Below are 22,157 nucleotides of genomic sequence, written 5' to 3' on the forward strand. Positions count from 1 at the left end.
CTCATGCCTATAATCCCAGCACTTTGGGAGGCCAAGGCAGGAGGATCACTTAACCCCAGCAGTTCAAGACCAGCTTGGGCAACATGATGAAACCCCATCTGTACACAATTTTTTTGCAAAATTAGCCAGGCATGATGGTCCATGCCTGTAGTCCCAGCTACTTGGGAGGCTGAGGCAAGAGGATCACTTGAGCCCAGGAGGTCGAGGCTGCAGTGAGCTGTGATCACACCACTGCACTCCAGCCTGGGTGACAGAGTGAGACTTTGTCTCAAAAAGAAGAAAAAAAGGTATACAATAAAATTTTATTGAAACACAGCCACATCCAGTGTCTGCTTTCCCACTACGGCAGCGTAGTTTAGTTACAACAGAAACTGTATGGCCTACGAAGCCTAAAATATTTACTATCTGGCCCTTCACCAAAAAAGCTTGCTGCCTCCTGACTTAAGGGCATGTCTGTTAAGGGCATGTTAAGGGCATGTTCATTTACTGTTCATCCATGTAATAAACATGTGATGGGAACAGAGTTAGGTATCAGAAGTCCAAAGGTGAGTAATGTATGGTTTCTGTTCCCAAAGAGGTCACATATCAGAGTATAACAAAAAACAGGAGGGCAGGTCAAGCCAAACAGTTAAATACAATTGTTGTTGACACTTAAATCTCATTGAAAGGGTATTACCATCCCCCCTTTTCCTACTGGATTAGAAACTGTTTCCAAGTCAGACTTAGGTCTTCCAGGGAGAAAGAGATGGTGACAGGAAAGAGATGGTGACAGGAAAGAGTGTGTGTCCCCAGGTGTCAGGTGTCGAGGGCAGTCATATGCACAGGGATAACAATTTGCCTGGACTCATCTTCACGCCTGAAGAGGCAGGTATGAGTCAGGGGTGAGTGTTGAAGGGTGTGATGAATGGGTGGAAGCCTGCCTTCTGAGTGTGTGTGAACTAATGCTATAATGAGAGGCAAAATCCCAGCTATGTGGCAGAAAATATCGCTCCCACACGCAGTGTAAGATTCCTTCCTGGAAAATGCATCCTCCTCCTCAGGGAATAACTAGAAGCTAGACTCCTGCCCTTCCTGTGCCCTGAAAACACTACCCTACCCTAGACTCAGGGTCTGGACATTCCAAAGGAGTCCCAGGTCTTCTGATTCTTCCTAGAACCTGCCTGTCTTCTTTCAATCCTCAGGGAAGACCCCTGAGGCACAGGTCAGAGAAAAGTCAGCCAGCCCTGGCCGCCTCCCTGATCCCAGATCTGTATTTCTTGATTGGCTAAGAGGAGGAATGGTGTTCACTCAAATCTAGAAGTGGAAAGAGAAAATGAGGCCTGCAAACATCTTCACTCCCTGAGGAGGCACAAAGAAAGGAAAGAGAAAGAAGAAGAAGACTCACCTGCTCCAGGACTGGGGCTCAACCCATTGCTGGAGGGGCTCCTGCTGGCTAGGAGAGTCTCTGGCTTAAGAGCCCCATCAGAAGGAGTCCGCCGGTGACTGCTGGGCTGCAAGGGGGCGGTGAGGGTGACATGGGTGGGAGTCAGAGATTGCTTAGGATCTCGTTTGAAGCGCTCTACTCGGACATTGACCAAGGGGTTGTGGGTACACGGGCTCAGGGGAGGGGCCTCGACTGGGCTGACTGGCATCTCATACACGACAATTTCATCGCTGTCGGAGCGCAGCAGGGAGCGCGTGGAGTTGCACTCGGAGATGGAGGAGAGGGAGAGCAGCGTCAGCGAGGCAGAGGGGTCTCCTAGCAACAGCATGGGCTCTTCCTTCTTGAAAAGCTTTCGGGATGGGGGGCTGGTGCTCCGACGAGGACGGCTGGACCTCTGAAAAAGACCCTCCCGTCTTTTCTTCTCCTCCCGGGCTGGTGGCTCAGGCTCCTCCAGGGGAAGCAGCTGGCACTTGCCAGCTTCCAGCAAGTCAAACCCTAGGCCCGTGGCTGCCAGAACAGCCCCACAGCCGAGCAGAGCCACCTCACAGCGGCGATGGTGGGCACCGCCCCGCTTGAGGCTGTTGGTTGGCGTCAGCTGAGGGGTACTGGTGGCCGAGTTGACTGGGGTGGGCTCCTCATGGATTCCATCACTGGAGGGGCCATCCCCATCCTCTCCACGAGGGAATGGGATACAGAGGTAGGACTGGCTGGGTGAATGCTGTAGGCGACTCTCTCCACTCCCTGGGCCTTCACTGTCCTCATCCTCTGTGAAGATGACAAGAGCAGAAGAGAAACAGGAAATGGAAATGAGGTGGCAGGAATAAGAATCTGGCCCTTGCCCCTCACCCCAGGCCTCCTGTCTCAGTCTCAGGGACACAAAGGTTCAATGGTGTGATGAGCAGGACATGGAAATGAAGACTGAACCAAGGGGGCTTTGTCCACCCCCCAACACAGGGAAACCACTCTCCATTCCAGAGCCCATTTCCTTAGAGCAGAATAAAAGATCCGCTAATTTGCCATTTCTTTCATAAGGGATCTGTGATGGTGACGTGGGTATCCACCTGACTGGACTGAGGGATGCCTGCATGGCTGGTGAAGCACAGTGGCTGGGTGTGTCTGTGAGGCTGTTTCCAGGGGAGACTAAGATGGGAGTCAGGGGGCAGGGAGAGGAAGACCCACCTTCAATGTCGATGGGCACCACCCAACTGGCTGCCAGCAAGGCTAGAACAAAGCAGGCAGAAAAAGGGGGATGCTCAGTTTGCTGAGCTTCCTCTCTCTGTTTCTCCCTTCTGGAGAGGGACACTTTTTCTCCTCTTGCCCTTGGAAATCAGAGTCCAGGTTCTTCAGCCTTTGGACTCGCAGACTTGTAACAGAGGCCTTTCGGAGGCTCTCAGGCCTCAGACTGGGAGCTGCGCTGCTGGTTTCCCTGGTGTTAAGGCTTTCAAACTAGGATTGAGCCACTCTACTGTCTTCCCTGGGAGCCACACTACAGGCTTTTCTCATTCTCCAGCTTGCAGACGGCCTATCATGGGACTTTGCCTTTGTAATTGTGTGAGACAATTCTCCCTAATAAACGTCCTTTTGGTTCCTATTGGTTCTCTCCCTCTGGAGAACCCTGACTAATACCGGCCCCTTAACACAAGTGCAGTATGAGTTTCTACAACACTGAACATTCTAGAACAAAAACATTCCCAATGTTTCCTCCATGAAGCAGTGCTAGGGGTCCTTAAACGGTCCTAGAAGCTTGGGCAAGAATGCCCCCAGGGAGCAGGGAGACAGGCAAGACTCTCAAGAGGGGCTATGCTTACCCATCTCCATAAGGCTGGTGAACCCTGGCAGGGCCGGGCTACTCCTCGGGCCCTTCACCAGGTTGGGGGCACTGGACGACCACTGCTTATATCCATCTACCAGGGACTTGAGGCTGAATCAGAGGAAAAGAGGAAACTGTCAGAACTGGTTACCTTCCTTACTTGACCCTCAGCTCCATGGGTCTATGGAGACGTTTCTCCCTGCCTGCTTCATTCTACCAAAGAACCTTGGAGTACATACAGGCAATGACTCTTAGCAAGCCCACCTGCTTCACAAACAGAAATGCACATGCTCCAGGGAAGAAAGGGGCAATGACATGACCCATCCCCCTCACATGCTGCTGTGGAACTGTAGAAAGAACTAGTGGGCAGGCTGGCAAGCAGACAGAAAGAATAAGGATGGCCCTGCTGGCCGGGGGTCTTGCCTGAGCCCATCTTAAGAGAGAAGCACTCAAAGCAGACACTGGACACAACACATTCATGGCATGACAGTTACTGTGATGCAAAGATCTGCGAAGCCAGGCAAGCACCGGGCAGCCGAGCTAGCAGAGGTGGACCAGGCTACTCCACATAAGGCATTTCTCAGGCTCTCCTTCCAAGCTTTGTGGCATGCTTAGGCAACTTTCAAAGCCATCCCCTTTTCAAAAGGAAAAATCAACCCACAAAGCTGCACCAACCCAGTGCACTGTGGGACAGACCTATGTGGGTAGTGCACAGTGCTGAAGCAGAGCCCTTGGTCTGTCTCGGGGTGGAGAGACAGGACAGGAGCTTGCTTTCAAATCCCTGTCATCAGCCCATATGGAAAGCTGGTAACTCTCCGAGGATACCGTCTGGGCACCCCGCCAACCACTTTGTAGGAGGGGGGAACCAGAGGCCTAGAAGCACTGGTCTTTTCCCTAGAGGACAGTAAAAGGGAGGACTGAGGAAGCTGTGGGCTATGGTTGCCCTGGAAATATTGGGATTATGACCAGAGTGGCTCTTTTTTATTTTTATTTTTATTTATTTATTTTTTTTTAAGGCTAGGAAGAATCATTCAACTAAAGACCACTTTCCCCAAAGTCCTAGCCATCTTGAGAGAGACAGAGGACCAACTTTTTCCCTGTTCAGAATTCTCTTTCAAGTGCTATCAGAAATACCAGCAAATTAAAGTACATCCCAACCACCACTGGTTTCAACCAAAATACAGTCAGAGATAAACCTGCTGCCAAACCCACAGCCTGGGGCTTCCAACTGAGACTCTGGTAACATTACTTCCAGCTCTGGATCCAGGAAAATCCAGATTAGTAAAGTCAAAACCAGTGCTGAGGACCAAAGGATAAATAGCCACATATCTAAGCCTGTCTAAAACCAAGAATGCCAGGAGTATTCTAATTGGAGTGGTCAGTGGAGTGAAGAATATGGTAAAATTAGATCAACACAGGAATTTTCCCAAGGTGCACAATGGTACTGCTTAAAACAAAAACAAAAACAAAAAAGTCAGTTCAGCCCTGGCAATAACGAGGCTTGATTCTACAGGGTATGCTGTAAGAAAAAGGAAATGGAAGGGAGATTGTTACCAGGACAGTTGGTGAAAGGGTGAAGATGAGACTCACCCCAAGTGGAAATGTGGAGATTCTGATGGGGTACTTAAACCATTAGCTTTCTCACGTCTCTGAGGGGATCTTCAATGAATAAAGAGAATCAGTAGCAGGCAACGGAGGGCATATCCAGCTCAGCCTCTCCCACACCAAAACACCCAAGGCTGGACTCACACCACATCACCAGCTGCCTTCCCACTGTCCAGACACAAAGCCCACACCATGAGAGAATCTTAACAAGATGGTCCTGTTTAAACCAAGACAGGCCCAGGACGAAGAGCCCTGGGCAGCTGCAGCATGGTTGCAGGGGGCCTGTGAATCCATAGATACCCAAGCAGTCTATAGACAGGTATGCATGTTTTGGACAAATATGTATTATTTTTTAAAAGGATGAGGATGCAAAACTCACTTAACATTACTGAATTCAAAATGGCTTTTGTTCATCACGTGTTTTCTTTAGTCAAAAGATACTAAAACCAGAAATATTATCACATAGAAGTTCTCAAAATTTCTGACATTAAAGAGGTCTTCACTCAAGTCTGGATAGAATATACTTTTATTTCTTCAATAGGAACTAAGAATCATGAAAAAATTAAGTCATATTTTTTAATTCCTTCAAAAGTTCGTGAGGAAGAAGAAAATTCCAAAGTTAATATTTTGCAACGTGAAATAAAGTTAATTTACTACCAAGACCAAAAGAAAAAAAATATTTAAATCAAGAGACTCAGGGTGACTGAGTTTCTCAGACCCAGCTCAACCCCACTCTAGCCCAGAGCTCAAAGGACAAACTGGACAGCTCTTGCTCCTACAAAACTTAGTAGAAGAATCTGCCATCCCCCAAGGATTCCATCGCTGGATTCTTACATAGCTAAGGTAGCTTGCCCTACATATCTAAACTTTCTGCTCAAAGGTATCTAGTGATTTACAAAGCCTAGCTTCAGAGAGTCAATCCTTTATGAATCAAACTGTTATTTTTACCTTCAGCTCAGATCTGACATGGGAAAATCATAGATTTTGGACATGGAATCTTAGTATTTAAAGGATTACCAAGGCCATTTGCAGGTTCAGGGCACTTGTAAGCCTAATATTCAACCTGAGAAGCTCTTTAGAAAGTCACTAAAAAATGTGGAAGGAGACTGCTGGCTATCCTCGCACGTATTTAATAGAAACATCAAGAAACACTGTGCTAGCTTCCAACACCAAGAATATGAAGTATAAATGGTTCCGTCCATTCTTCAGGTATGATGTAAAATTGCATGAGAAGCAGGAAGTCTCATCATAGCTAATATTTACATACGCTCACTATGGGCCAGCTCATCCTCCCTGCACTCACAAAGATGAACTTATTTGGTCCCTGCCTTAACTCCATGAGATGGGTACTAATGTTATGCCATTTATAAATGAGAAAACATAATGTCACACAGCTAGGTGTGGTGGTGCCAGGGTTCATGCCCAGGCAGTTTGGTGCCAGAGTCAAAGATCTTCATTACTACACTGTGAGTGCCTTGCCTGTGAAGAACCCAGACTCGAGGGAGAATTTGACCCCCAGGCCTCAAGCCCACGAGTGAGAACATAAGCATATCCCAGGTTCTCAGCCCCCTTGTGCCCTGCCCAGAGGAGGCCGTCATACATGGCAGTGTGGCTATGGGGTGAGATCTGAAAGAAGTTCTAGCGGCCCTGGCGTTGTATACAACTGTACTACCAGAGCTGGGTTATTCTGCCTGCCCCTGCTTCAGCATGAGCCTCTAGGCAAGAGAGTCCTGTTAACTTCTGCTCTTTCTTCTCTTTCCTCTGCTTTAAAGCTGGAAGAAGAGCCAGGTATAAGCAGAACACTCTGGCAGAACCAAATGTAAAAAATTTGGTTAATGCTTGGGCTACTTGCTACTCTGAGTAGAACGCCTTCAGGGGTTGGCAAACTATAACTGGTGGGTTAAACCCTGCCCGCCACTTGCTTTAATAAGGTTTTACTGGAACATAGTCATGCTCGCTCATTTACATATTGTCCATGGTCTCTGGCGGCTTCTGTGTTCCAACAGTGAAGCTCAAGAGTTGTGACAGGGCCATAGGAATCACAAGGCCTAAAATATGTATTATCCGGCTCTTTATGGAAAAAGTTTTCCAGGCCTGTCCTAGGAGGTTCCGGGAACTTGGAGGGTGAAAAACTGTTGTAAAGATCAAGAAGCTTGTAATTTCTCAGAAAGCAATCAAACACACGACAGAGAAAAAAAGTTATTTCATATCCTATGTTTAAATGGTACATCCATCTTCAAGAGAGAAAGAATTTCATGTCATCTGGCACTTACCCTTCATCTCCTGAGGCAAGCTCCTTCTGACCAAGCGTCCCTGGCCCCCATGTCCGTCCCTTCTTCTTTGGGGCCCTCTTCTCCTCCTCCTCCCCTTCCTCCTTTGGCACGACTGAGCTCCTGCCCCAGGTTTTGCTGCTTTCACCTGGTGTCACTGTGAATCACAAGGGTTGGACAGGATCTAGAAAATGGACAGACAGGGCTTCCCCAAACTAGCCTCTATACCACCAGACACACACACACATTTGGAGCTGCAGGGAAGTTAGACCTTATCAAAAACTCTGTGCCCGAGTGGACCCCTCCGGGAAAGTAATGGAGTTCTCAGCCACCAATCATTTAGCTCTCTCAAAGTACTAAACATGGAAACACTTCTTCAATTTTCACAAATCCAATGTAAAGCTAGAGCTTAGCCAGCCAGACATCAGAGTTCCAAACAGATCTGACTTAACCTGTTTTGTTGGGTGGGATTGGGTAGTGAGCAAATAAGGAGGCAGGTAAGGGGGGAAAAAAGACAAGGGGTAAGGAAGGCGTGGAAATGCAGAAATCTTGGAAAGAAAAGGTTGGGAAGAAAATGAGGAGTTCAAGGTTATGGCAAAGGAAGTCTGGAGTAGGAGAGGGGGAAGGAACAGGCCTAGAGAAAGATAGGAGAGGAGGAATATTTTTCTGACATTAATACCTCGGAACAAGGGTTGAGACCCAAATGCCCCAGGGACTGTGCTTATATCATAAACGAGTGAACTAGTTACCAAAACACAAGGAGTTGAAGGGGCTGAGGCAAAATATGGAGTATATGGAAGCTGCTATTAGTGCCAGCCAGCTGTAGCCACACGAAAAAAGAAACCTACTGATTTGATTTCATTTTCCAAGGAAAGCTAGAAATCTTGGATTTTTCTTTTTTGAGACAGTCTCACTCTGTCGCCCATGCTGGAATGCAATGGCACAATCTTGGCTCACTGCAACCTCCGCCTCCCGGGTTCAAGCGATCCTCCTGCCTCAGTCTCCCGAGTAGCTGGGACAACAGATGGGTGCCACCATGCCCAGCTAACTTTTTTGTATTTTTAGTAGAGTCGGGGTTTCAGCATGTTGGCCAGGATGGTCTCGATCTCCTGACCTCATGATCTGCCCTCCTCAGCCTCCCAAAGTGCTGGGATTACAGGCATGAGCCACCACGCCCAGCCGAAACCTTGGATTTTTAAATAAATTCTGTCTTTAAATCAGGGAAACTAATTCATTCACATATAGGTGTATATTCACACACACACACACTTACATGTATGTGTATTTTTTTTAAGCAAATACTGTAGCAAAGATAAAATTGGTCCAGATTTGGCCTATTATAAAGTATATGGCAAGTTTCCTTAGGACCTGTACTTTGAAAAAAAACCCTTCCTTGGGAAGCGTGGATGAAAGAAAAACAATGATGCCCCAAATATGGCAAAGAGTGTGCTAGGTTCTCAGGCCAGGTAGCGACCTGTATCTACATCACACACCAGTTTCTAAATTGCTTTGCAAACCACTAAAGATCCCATTAGTACCCACAAATCCCTTTGCTGATATGTGACTAAAAGGTAGAGGGGGCAGTAGTAAAGTTAATGGAGAGAGACAAGGGAAAGGGCTAAGGGTTTGCGTACATATGTGCATGTATATACACATTGTCGAGGAGAGGTGGCAGAAGTTATGGATGGAGCAAGCCTGGACCAGTCGGTGGCTGGACAGAGCAGGGGACAGGTGCCCCTGTGTGTTCTGGCCCCAGCTAATTTGGGAAACAGTCTCACACTGGATGGCTCGAAGGCGAGGAATGATGGTGGGGCTTGCAGGAGGACTGGAGCGGCTGTTGATAAGACTCTTCCTTTTATCCATGGTGGGGGAGGCCTGCACCGTGAACTTGTGCTGGAAATCTGCTTGGGGAAAGACAAACACGTGTATGCATTAACGTTTCCCATAATTAAATTCATATAAGAAATATGACATTCCTCAGCATCCTTGAGGGACAGGCCCCAGTTTCCTGAAAAGCTCTTTGTTCACCTGGGAAATGTTCTCTTTTAGAATCATCTCTTTTTCCCAAGGGACATGGGGAGATGAACGTATAAAAAGACGGAAAATTCACTGTGCAAGTGAACTTCATTTGTGAGCTTCATAAAGCTGTCTATATAAGTGAATATACTTCAAGCAGTTATGTATTAAGAATAGCTGTTTAGCTCATGAGATATTGTTGATTATTCTAGGAAATTTAACTTAAAATTATTGGTTTCACGTAATTTATCATCAGATGGATTTGGTCCTCTTTTCTCAGGGACTGAAGTAGGGACACTGATTCTTCTCACTAAGTGCAGGCAGAGCAGGGTATCAATGACTAGCCCTTGTGGGAACCTAGGGCAATGAGGGAGATGGAGCAAATGGCTGCAATTCGGACACATTCCAAAGGAAGTTACAGTACAGCATAAAGAATGTAAAACTTAACAGCTCTGAATTTCTGAGTTTCAGTCTCCTCATCTATCAAAGAGGTAAAATAAATAGCGGCTGCTTGCACCTATGTCTCCCCATTAGACTGTGATCTCCCTGCAGGTGGGACTATAGCTTTTCTATCTGCATCCTGGCATGCAACAATATGCTGACACATGCTAGATGCTCAAGGGGTGCTTAAAGAGTCCATGCTGTCTGAAAAGGAAAAACAAATGTGCAGCAAGGAAACCAGCAAACACGGCTCATGAACATATTCACTCAACTGCATGGAATGAGTTCCCTTATCTGTACTTAATTAAGCCACCACTTTAGTGCTTAACATGATCTACTCCTGCCCCTATTAGACCATTCTTTCTTTGTTCCTTACACTTTTTTTTTTTTGAGATGGAGTTTCACTCTTGTTGCCTAGGCTGGAGTACAAAGGGCGCAATGTCGGCTCACTGCAACCTCTGCCTCCCGGGTTCAAGCAATTCTCCTGCCTCAGCCTCCTGAGTAGCTGGGATTACAGGCATGCACCACCCTGCCCGGCTAATTTTGTATTTTTAGTAGAGACGGGGTATCTCCATGTTGGTCAGGCTGGTCTTGAACTCCTGACCTCAGGTGATCCACCCGCCTCAGCCTCCCAAAGTGCTGGGATTATAGGCATGAACCATTGCACCCGGCCTGTTCCTTACACTTCTAATAAGCCTGCTTTCTAGGGCCTCATAGACTCAGAACACAGTGAATATCTTTATCTACATCAACACACATTTTAGCATTCAGCTCCCTCCATGGATATATTACACACCACAAAGATTCTAATTAATTGTTTCATATTTCTTTATATTTTCCCCAAGGCTGCAGTACAACAAATGCACGTTTATTCAACTGATATGTGTGTCTGAAAGGTCACATGTAAATCTTATCATGTAAATTCTCATACATTATTAAACCCAGTCTCAACTGCACTCAGGGGACTAATTAAAAAAACGTCAGCCAGGTGTGGTGGCTCACACCTGTAATCCCAGCACTTTGGGAGGCCAAGGTGGGTGGATCACTTGAGGGTGAAACCCTGTCTCTACTAAAAATACAAAAATCAGCTGGGCGTGGTGGCATGCGCCTGTAATCCCAGCTACTCGGGGGCCTGGGGCAGGAGAATCGCTTGAACCGGGGAGCTGGAGGTTGCAGTGAGCCGAGATCTTGTCATTGCACTCCAGCCTAGGCAACAAAAGCAAAACTCTGTCTCAAAAAAAAGAAACCTTGAGACAAGTTATTTTGCAGAGCCAAAACTTCTCGTGTCTCACACATGCAAACCCTGGAATGTTTTCCCCCAACTTCATGCTTCCTTCTCCAGGTTTGCCTAAAGTGAGATGTGCCCCTGTGAGCCACCAGGCTTCTAGCAGCCTGGACCTTGCCGGGTTGTCCTCACTTCATATTCTGTGTTCACTCACATGCAACAATTTCCCTGGAGTAGGGTAGATTTTCAACATGCCAGTCTTTCCACTGAACAGAATGGCCCATTTAAAACAGGCTGGAGTTTGAGCCCCAGAGTATCATGTTTCCAAGCTCAGTCCCGGGCTCCCACAAACCCTCTGCCACATGAGTTCCTTGCCCTGCTCCCACTTCCCAGCTGGTCCCCAGCCACTGACCAGAAGGGAGGCTGATGCGGTTGCCGTCCTTGAGCTTCAACCGGCTCTTCCTGAACTTGCCCTTGCGTTTCTTCACCCGGGGCTTCTCCTGGCACAGCTGGTGGATGATGATGTTGAGCTCCCGTTCCAGGATGTCAATCTCCCGCTCAGCTAGCTCCTGCTCCCGACGCCGCAGCAGTTCCTCCTGGTTCTTCTGCTGCAGCGCAGCCCGCGTCAGCTCCTCCTCCCAGGTGCGAAGTTCCTGCAGGATGGGCAGAACCATCAGAGAAAAGACTGGGGTGCTCAGTGCAGAGGGGCTCTGGGGTGAGGCCTGACAGCTCCCAGGGGGCTCATGGTATCCAGGAAAGCTCTCCTATGTTGCTCAGTGAAGAGAGAGGACTTGATAGCTGGTAAATGAACATCAGACCACCTTGAATGGTGGGGAAAGGAAGGCTCAGAACAGCCATACTGAGGGGACAGTCAGAGAAGCTAAAGCCATAGGCCAAGCCCTAGAAATGGGGGCCAAGAGTTTCTAGTTGCTCCTTCCTTCTTCATTAAAATTGCCTGTGATCTATATATATATAGGTTTGAATAGAAAATATAATCGTGTATTTATTTACAGACTTGGTTCTACTTTACTTTCTATTTTTTGAGACAGAAACTCATTCTGTCACCCAGGCTGGAGTGTAGCGGTGTGATCTCAGCCCACTGCAACCTCTGCATCCCTGATTCAAGTGATTTTCATGTCTCAGCCACTGGAGTAGCTGGGATTATAGGCATGTGCCACCAAACCTAGCTAATTTTTTTTGTATTTTAGTAGAGATTAGGTTTTACCATGTTGGCCAGGCTGGTCTCAAACTCCTGGCATCAAGTGATCCATCTGCCTCAGCCTCTCAAAGTGCTGGGATTACAGGCGTGAGCTACTGTGACCAGCCAAATTTTTTCTATTATATAAAAGATGTTTTTTCACCAAATGCAATGGCAACAAAAGCCAAAATTAACAAATGGGATCTAATTAAACTAAAGAGCTTCTGCACAGCAAAAGAAACTACCATCAGAGTGAACAGGCAACCTACAGAATGGGAGAAAACTTTGCAATCTATCCATCTGACAAAGGGCTAATATCCAGAATCTACAAAGAACTTAAACAAATTTACAAGAAAAAAACAAACAACCCCATCAAAAAGTGGGTGAAGGATATGAACAGACACTTCTCAAAAGAAGACATTTATGCAGCCAACAAACATATGAAAGAAAGCTCATCAACACTGGTCACTACAGAATTGCAAATCAAAACCACAATGAGATACCATCTCACACTAGTTAGAATGGTGATCAGTAAAAAGTCAGAAAACAGCAGATGCTGGAGAGGATGTGGAGAAACAGGAATGCTTTTACACTGTTGGTGGGAGTGTAAATTAGTTCAACCATTGTGGAAGACAGTGTGGCGACTCCTCAAGGATCTAGAACTAGAAATACCATTTGACCCAGCAATCCCATTACTGGGTATATACCCAAAGGATTATAAATCATTCTACTATCAAGACACACGCACTCATATGTTTACTGTGGCACTATTCACAATAGCAAAGACTTGGAACCAACCCAAATGTCCATCAATGATAGACTGGATAAAGAAAATGTGGCACATATATACCATGATACTATGCAGCCATAAAAAATGATGAGTTCGTGTCCTTTGCAGGGACGTGGATGAAGCTGGAGACCATCATTCTCTGCAAACTAACACAAGAACAGAAAACCAACCACCATATGTTCTCACTGTAAGTGGGAGTTGAACAATGAGAACGCATGGACACAGGGAGGGGAACGTCACATACCCTGTGGGGGTGGGGGGCTAGGGGAGGGAGAGCATTAGGAAAAATACCTAATGTAGGTGACAGGTTGATGGGTGCAGCTAACCACCATGGCACGTGTATGTAACAAAACTGCACATTCTGCATATGTACCCCGGAACTTAAAGTATAATTAAAAATAAACAATAAAACAAAAATCAAAAAAAGATATTTTTAAACCAGAGCCAACTTAATCCAGCTTAAAATGTATCCACTGTACATAAATCATCCTCCAGGTAACATCTAACAATAAAATAAAAATATGTTTCCAGGGTGGCTGCTCAAAAGTTATGTGAGGCATGTCACCTAAATCTTCATGTTCACTTGAGGAATGAATCCACTGAGGTATGTGGTTTCAACTCTCACCTTATCTTAAAGGACAATGATTTGCTCTAGAAGAATCATGAAAGCATAGCAAGGAAAAAAGAGAACATTTCCTGAGGTCTTTTTCAGGCACTTGCTCTAGAACCAAATTTGGCTGCTGCTCTATCACACTCCCCTGAAATGAACTGCTCAATGAGCACAGGAGATGTCACCCCAGAGCAGACCGTGCCCCTGCAAATCTGAAGGACAGTCAGTCACACTGCTAGGGGGAGAGCTGAAGCCAGAAAGCTAGAGGATGAAACTGGGACAAAGTCCCATTTGGAATTGCATCTTGTGACCCAAGAACAAGCCCTTTTGTCCTGCTCTGAGAATGGAAGCAGGAGCCACATCAGATGGCAGAACCTCTTCCCTACCTCCCCTTTATCCTTCCGCATGAGTTCATAAGTGAGCCCAGCACTGAATTCCTGGAAAGAGAGGAGGGGATATAGAATCAGGAAACAGGAGAGAAAACAGGAAAGAAAACAAAGCATGTCTACAAAATTTTTAAATCTAGATTTTAAACTCTTAATGCTGGCTACCCTGGGCTTTGGATTAAAGTGGGGTGTGGGGTGGAACCTGGAGAGAGCTATGTCTGAAAAAGCAGGATATTTCTTCAATAAAGGAGCCACAGCAACACTTCTGTGGTCGAAACCTAATTTCTCAATGAAATACTCACTATAAGTAACCATTCTGGATTAAAACAAAATAGTGTAGAAAGGGAACCTGGAGCTAGAAAACAAGCATGTGAACCCATATTGGGGAAGCTGAGCAGCAGGTAAACAGTGGAAGAGAGGAAAGAGGTCAAGAAATGAATACAATATTCTGATGCTATAAACTCTCCATTCAGCTTGTCTTCCATCCCCAGGAGAATGTCAAAATAGCCATAAAAGTGATAGAAAGAAGGCCAGGCGTAGTGTCTCATGCCTGTAATCTCAGCACTTTGGGAGTACGAGGCAGGCGGATCACCTGGATTGGGAATTTGAGACCAGCCTGGCCATGATAGTGAAACCCTGTCTCTACTAAAAACATAAGAATCAGCTGGGCATGGTGACATGCACCGGTAATCCCAGCTACTTGGGAGGCTGAGGCAGGAGAATTGCTTGAACCCGGGAGGCGGAGGTTGCAGTGAGCCGAGATCATGCCACTGCACTCTGGCCTGGTGACAGAGCAAGACTCTGTCTCAAAAAAAAAAAAAAAAAAAAAAAAATGATAGAAAAGAAATGAGAAAAGAATTAGCACATTGAAAAGTGTCTAGCATGTGGTAGGCCTAGGTGCTCAGTGGTTGAGTAACTATTGAGTCAATAAATGAATGAAGAGAAATAATAATAGGAGATTGTAATATTGTGAATGCAATCCTTCTTTATGGGAACATAGATTTATCACAAGTTCCTGAGAGTTGAACTTGAACTACTTCTTCTTTGATGAAATAAACCTCAAATTAATTGTTATGCACCCTCCAAATCCTTTGTTTCTCTGTCCCGTGACTTTGTTTTCATTACCAAGAGAAGAAAAATTCATGGAACATGCAGAAAAAATATTCCTGGTTGGTTGATTTTGCTGTTAAGTGTAAAAGTTTAAAAGTCAAAGCTAATTTCAAGCTTCCTAAGTCCTCGTCTCCTCCATGCTCTTGTCTTAGGGATGGTTTGGCTCTAAGTCGCTCTCTTTAATGGAACACAAACCCCAGACAACACCAATGCATTCTCACAATAATACTTAGAAACAATAGGTTGATCCAACCTGAGGAATTAGCTGAATCATAGGGTAAATCAGGACATTTGTGGAATGTATGCCTATGACACCATTCACTTGGAGGACCTTTAAACATGCCAAATCTCCTACTTTTGCAACACCTATTTGTGTTGCACAGTTTGCAAATCACATCTTTCACATACAGAATGAGTGAAGAAGAATCTCTCCAGAGAGAAAGCACATCTTACTCTCACTTACCAAACAACAAGCCTTATAACAGAGAAGCATCATAGCACGGTGGCTAAGAGAAAGGACTCTGGAACAAACTGCCTGTTTAGGTCCCAGCTTCACCATCATTAACTGTGTGGCCTTGGACAAGTTAATATGGGCATCACATGTAATATGGAGTTAATAGCACTGACATCATTGACACAACAATTACAATCTCATTAAATAAGATAATTCATATAAATTATAATAAAGCATGGCACATAGCACATGCTCTACAAATGTTAGCTATTATGAGTTTGACATCCTAGTAACTACTTACTGACCAAATCCAACCTTCATTTTTCTTACTGGCTGGTACCCTTATAATTTCATCAATTAAAAGAAAGGTAACCAAGTGTCAGTGATGCAGCAATCAAAAAAAAAAAAAAAAAAGGCCAGCGACTCTTGGGATTCTTCTAGCTGGAATAGTATTTAGTGAGAGGAACAGTCTTTTGTAATCATTCTGCTCAACAGTCAGTGCAAGTCCACCCACCAGGGTCCCTAAAGAGTCACTGTAAGCTCACTCCATTCTTCTAGAGAATGCTCATTGACTTGGCAAACAGTACTGTGTTCAGAATTGCTATGTTCCATAAAAAGAGTTTAATATCTTCAAATCAGCTCCAGAAATTATTTGTAAGTCATTTGTGTAGAACAAAAATGACATTTGATATTGTTTGGCTGTATCTTCACCTAAATCTCATCTTGAATTGTAGTTTGCATAATCCCCATGGGTCATGGGAGGGACCATGTGGAGATAATTGAATCATGGGGGTGGTTCCCTCATCCTGTTCTCGTGATAGTGGTTAGTTCTCACGAGATCTGATGGTTTTATAAGGGGCTTCTCCCTTTGCTGGGCACTTATTTCTTCTTCCTGCCACCATGTGAAGAAGGACCTGTTTGCTACCATGATTGTAAGTTTCCTGAGGCCTCTCCAGCCCTGTGCAACTGTGAGTTGATTAAACCTTTTCCTTTATAAATTAACCAGTGTTGGGTATGTCTTTATTAGCAGCATGAGAACAGAGAATATAATATTACAAAGAATATAGGTTTTTGGAATCAGAAGACCCACATTCAAGATTCTGCTTCCCCACTTACTAACTCTGTTACTTCAGGCAAGTTGCTGACCCTCAGCTCTGAGATGGAAACAATAATAACACCTGGCCTACATACTGATGGCAGGAGCCATAGGACTCCTGGATAAAACAGACAAAAAGGTCTCATCAAATTTTTCAAGTGGAAAAAGTGGGAAACCATAAAGCCATAAACAATTTTAGCTATCATTGTTATCATATGGCTATTAACTTCCCAAATTCCCATAGTGCAGAGTGAGAAAAGAAAAAAGGCCTGTAATCCCAGCACTTTGGGAGGCTGAGGTGGGCGGATCACGAGGTCAGGAGATCGAGAGCATCCTGGCTAACATGGCGAAACCCCGTCTCAACTAAAAATACAAAAAATTAGCCGGGCGAGGTGGCGGGCACCTGTAGTCCCAGCTACTCGGGAGGCTGAAGCCGGAGAATGGCGTGAACCCGGGGGCAGAGCCTGCAGTGAGCCGAGATCGCGCCACTGCACTCCAGCCTGGGCGACAGAGCGAGACTCTGACTCAAAAAAAAAAAAAAAAAAAAAAAAAAAAAAAAAAAAAAGATAAAAGAAATTAACCAAATCTATAAAGACTTCTCTCTTGCCCCTAGCTACATCCCTTAGATTTAGTCCTGCCCCTATATAAGCAATATAGTTGCATGTGACTGGCTTCACCTGTGTGTACACTGACTGCTAGGGACACACTGAGGGAACAGAAAGGGGTCATTTAGGGAATGGCCACCAAAACAAAAAAACAGATCTCTGGTAGGCTAGGAGTCTCTGAACTCCCTGGTTGGTTTGGGCTTGAAATACTTTTCATAAAAACATGAAAAATGCCATACAATTTCAGACCCATGGTATTTTTTGCCCATATTCTATTTCTGATTCTGATGTCAAAAGACACGGGAAGGATGTTCTGTAACTATCCTCAAGGTTGAAGTATCCCTATATCGAGTTAACTTTCCTCTAGAAGTCTATTGTAGAATCAAGAAACATTTCCAGAACCTCTCATATTTCCAGCTGGCAGGCTGAGACATCCCACTGTGAGAAAAGAAAAAGGCCTGTAATCCCAGCACTGGGATTTTGCCCAACTGCATTCTTCTCTGGTTTGGACAATTAAGTAGATACCAAGCTGGAAGGTGGGCATGCTAGAATCAAGATGGTCAGTCAGACTCGGTCCAGAGGTCCCTGTGAGCGAGGTCTACTAATTCAATGCATGCCTTTTTTCTTTTCTTTCTTTCTTTTTTTTTTTTTTTTTTTACCTTTTCTTTGGCCCTGAGTTGGTCAAACATCTCCTGAATCTCGTGTTTCCAGTCGTCCTGCAGGCAGTGGAAGGAGTCCTTGGGCATTTCAAAGAAACCAGACTCCTCTATGGTGGTTAGCTGGTCCAGGATATTCGTGAAAGATGGTCGTGAGTGGGGATCAGGATTCCAGCAGTCTGAATAGAACATGTGAATACTCAGAAAGCATGAAAGGACAGAAGCAAACATGTAAGACTTAGGCTATTACATGGCCTCACTTCCCAGAAAACTACCTCTTACTTCTTCCAGAAACAGAGATCAGAATTTAGGTAACCTCAAATAAGTCTCAGGAAGTAAAGCAAGCTGCCCACCATTACAACCATCAAGAGTGAAAATGGAAATTAAATGCAGCAGTTCTGTACTCATTCCATTCTGGCTGTTAATTAAGGATAAGAAAAGTGAGCCCAAAGAGTTTTCTTGTACAAAGCACCACCACAACACAATTTACCATGTTACTACCTTGATTCAAGAACAGACAATGGGGAATTATGCCCTGGGCTTCAGTTTCCCATAAATAAATGAATTAGCCTTCCCCCACCCACAACGGGATGATGAGGAGGCGAGGATGAAAAGCATTCTAGTGAGAGTCAGGGAAAGCGAATTCTACCTAATCCCAGCTCAGCCACTCCCTAATGAGGTGGCCACCTATCCACTCAACTTCGCTTAGCTTTAGATTCCTTACTTACAAAATTACGGGGTTTGACTAGATGACTTTTAGCGTTCTTTCTCCTAAGATGTTCTTCACGTCTCTTAAGGTATTCAGAGGTCCTGACATAAAAGTTGCTGTAGTTTCTGATTTTGCATTAAATAATAATATGCTGAAGTGCCGGATAGCAGGCTTTTGTTACTAATTTCACTTCTACAGTCCCTGGAGATATGACCTGCTTGCAGCAGGGTGTGGACGTCATCTTGAAGAAGCCTTTCCAGTTGCCCAGAGGATTCCTCCTTAGGTGACTGAAACTTTATCTCCTCTTTCAGTAACTGATCTCATAGAATTGGCCAAACTCTACCCATGCTTACAAGAGGCAAAGTGTCTCCAGTTTGGTTCAGGCCAGAGCTTACTTACCTTCCATGAGTTTGGCAAAAGGTTCTGGGCATGTAGAAGGAATAGGAAGGGCGAGTTTGTTCATGGCCACTCCATAAGCGACTGCTAAGCCATCAATGCCTCGAAAGGGCACCTCACCAGTCAGCAACTCCCAAAGTAGCACCCCGTAGCTAAGGAGAGGAAGAAGACAGAAGCCATGTAATAAACTTCAGGTACAACTTCACTGCAATAGCTCATGAGTCTTTTCTGAGCATCCCACATTCTCCCCAACACATAGTGAGACTAATGAAACAGAAATACTAATGTGATATAAAAGGGAAACCATAAAGCCTACTAGCTAAAAGCAAAATCTCTGGAGTCAAGCATACTTGGTTTTCAAGTTTTCTTCCATAATTCATTAGCTATATGACCTTGGGCGAGGCACTATACTTCTTTAAGCCCCTAATTCCTCATCTGTAATGCACGAATAACACTGTCAGTCTGGCAAGGCTATTGTTGAATTAAATGAGCTACTATAGTGTTTAAATAAGTGCCCAATGGCCATGGCCCTTTTATTATCATTATTATTATTATTATTATTATTATTTTTTGAGATGGAGTTTCGCTCAGTCGCTCAGGCTGGAGTGCAGTGGCGTGATCTTGGCTCACTGCAACCTCCATCTCCTGGGTTCAAGAGATTCTCCTGCCTCCACCTCCCGAGTAGCTGAGATTACAGGCACGCGCCACCACGCCCAGCTAATTTTTGTATTTTTAGTAGAGACAGGGTTTCACCACATTGGCCAGGCTGGTCTCTCAAACTCCTGACCTCCTGTGATCCTCCCGCCTTGGCCTCTCAAAGTGCTGAGATTATTGGCGTGAGCCACTGCACCCGGCCTGTTATCATTATTATTAATGAAATAAACTGGGAGAAGAGGCAGCCTCCCAAGTATAATTTTTTTTCTGTTTTAAGAAAACTTCAGCTTTTGTCACAGATACATTTTTTTCCCCAAAGTGCTAGGATTAACAGATTTTTTTTTTTTAGCTTTACAAAAAGCAGAGCGCTAACCACTCAAAGTAGATTTTGTTCCTATAAAAGATTTCTTTAAATGCCCACTAGGTTGAACAGATTTCTGCTCCCAGATCAGTGTGAGTGGGTTCTTAACGGAGATCTCTGTCTAATTCAAACAGAAAAGTTTCACAAGGGTAGACCATATCGGTAGAACAGAGCAGCGCATCAGCTGTGAGAACTTCAGTGTGCCCTCCCTATCTTTCAAGTCCACATAAAGAATTTCTTTTCTCGTGTCCTATGAGTCAGTGAATGTGGAGTACAAAGCTTAATGGAAGAATTATTCTGTGAATTCACGATCAGAACCAGACACAATGACACAGCACTCAGCCCTTCCAGGAATAAGTCAGAACAAGAAACCGTAAGGCTATGAATAGTTAGAAGAATGGCTCTCCTTATATTTTCAACACCAAACTCAACAATAAGTTTTGCAACCAGCAACAAAGGTCATATTAATTTAAAAAATAATAATAGGCCAGGCGTGGTGGCTCACATCTGTAATCCCAAACTGTAAATTTGGCCTTTGGGAGGCGGAAGCAGGCAGATCACTTGGGGTCAGGAGTTCAAGACCAGCCTGGCCAACATGGAACTCCGTCTCTACCAAAGATACAAAAATTAGCCAGGTGTGGTGGTGCACGCCTGTAATCCCAGCTACTTGGGAGGCTGAGGCAGAATATCACTTGAATCTAGGAGGCGAAGGTTGCAGTAAGCCAAGATCGCGCCACTTCACTCTAGCCTGGGTGACAGAGCAAGACTCTGTCTCAAAATAATCAGTAATAATAATAAATCCAGTAGCTATTTATCATGAAACCTTATATGTGAAGGCCACTAAGACACTTTACAAACATCACTGTGAATCTCTACAACAATTCTGATAGGTATTATCAACATTTTGCACACGAGGAAAGCAAGTTTTAGACATGTTTAGGAGCATATTACTAAGAGCATACACAGAGTACATCATGGTGGGCCCAGACCAATTCTCAATTTCTTCCCCCTAGAATGCCTTCTACCATTTCTTTGCTTGGTAAATGCTAATCATCTTCCAAGATCCAACTCAAATGTCCCACCATTTGTTCATTCATCAGATGACGGCTTTATCCCAGTGAGGCCTTCAAATACTATCATTTTCTTTATGCATCTTGCCAGGAAAAAACAAAAAGCCTGGTAGCCAGTTGGTCTTGACTCGTCTCAACAGGAGATGGATTTTAGTTTGGAGGCTTATGGGAATAGTATTGGATACTTTACGATGCCTTCCCGACATCTCCAGATGTTACTCAGCCCATTTGGGCTGCCATGTATTGTAGCTGTTTGTCTGCTAGCCCATGGGCTCCTAAAGAGCAGGGAGAATTGTTTTTAATCTTTGCATTCTCAGGACCTAGCCCAAGCTCTGGTACACAGGAAGCACTCATAGATATGTGAGTGAGTGGGTCTGTGGGTATGGGAGCGAGCGCATGGTCACACAGTCCTGCAGGCTGCCCTGGGTCCTCTAGAGGAAAACCCAAACATCATCAAGAATTGCACTATTACAATTCCTGACAAACCTTTCATGTGACTTATCCAGGTAGTAGTCATGCTGGGGAGCTTCTACCAAGTGACCTCCAGGAACTCTCAGCGCTGCCAACCAGATTCCTAGGTCAAAGCCACTGTTATCCTCCACTGCTTGCTCTTGGAATAAATGCCCACCTCCATCCTGGAGAATAAAAACCAAAGGTCCCACAGAACCTCTTTCTCCCAATCAGGCGAAGACAGTCGGTATCTGGGCCCTAACTACCTGGAAAGATCACAGAGTGTTTCAAAGATCCAAGTATGTTCTGTTTGTGTCCCTGCATCCCTTCTATGATAGTTTTCACACTGAGCTCTAAGTGTCCTGTGAAGGTGTCTCAGACCGCCTGGAAGCATGTGGGGGGTGAGGCGGGGGTGGGGGGTTATGCGACTGGGACTGGCCCCATTAGCTCCAGTCAGGGCAGCTCTACTCTTACCTGGCTTGTTTCTTTGTTTGTCTGCATTCTATCCCACTTAAGGGGTTCTATAGCTAAAAGGAATGTGAGAACTACCGCCCAAGTAAGCATAATGCTACCAGAGAAAGATTTAGACAGACTTGGGTCGAATGCCTGTTTTATCACTTAACAGCTATGTGTCTTTAGGAAGCAAGTTCACCTCTCCAAACCTCAGTTTCCTCATCCCTACAACAAAGACAGCAATACCGACCTTACAGAAGAGTTACATGGAATCACTAACACCAACAACTAACCCTCATCCAGAAATTACCATCTATGGCTAGTAGACCTGTGGTTTCTCCAAAAGGGCCTGAAATGAGAATGTGTCTG

The 22,157-nt window shown here is 45.0% G+C and overlaps 1 protein-coding gene across 1 annotated transcript in view; it reads right to left on the bottom strand.

Moving 5' to 3' along the window:
• MAP3K9 (mitogen-activated protein kinase kinase kinase 9) overlaps positions 1-22,157 on the bottom strand; it is an 87,107-nt gene that overhangs the window by 8,666 nt on the left and 56,284 nt on the right. Inside the window, 9 exon segments of the mRNA XM_030812762.1 lie at positions 1,385-2,188; positions 2,603-2,644; positions 3,232-3,344; positions 4,824-4,892; positions 7,112-7,265; positions 8,743-9,009; positions 11,203-11,443; positions 17,699-17,874; positions 18,804-18,952. Coding sequence (XP_030668622.1) covers positions 1,385-2,188; positions 2,603-2,644; positions 3,232-3,344; positions 4,824-4,892; positions 7,112-7,265; positions 8,743-9,009; positions 11,203-11,443; positions 17,699-17,874; positions 18,804-18,952 — 2,015 coding nt within the window.

Source organism: Nomascus leucogenys, chromosome 1a (assembly GCF_006542625.1).
Source record: "Nomascus leucogenys isolate Asia chromosome 1a, Asia_NLE_v1, whole genome shotgun sequence".
Lineage (NCBI taxonomy): Eukaryota > Metazoa > Chordata > Mammalia > Primates > Hylobatidae > Nomascus > Nomascus leucogenys.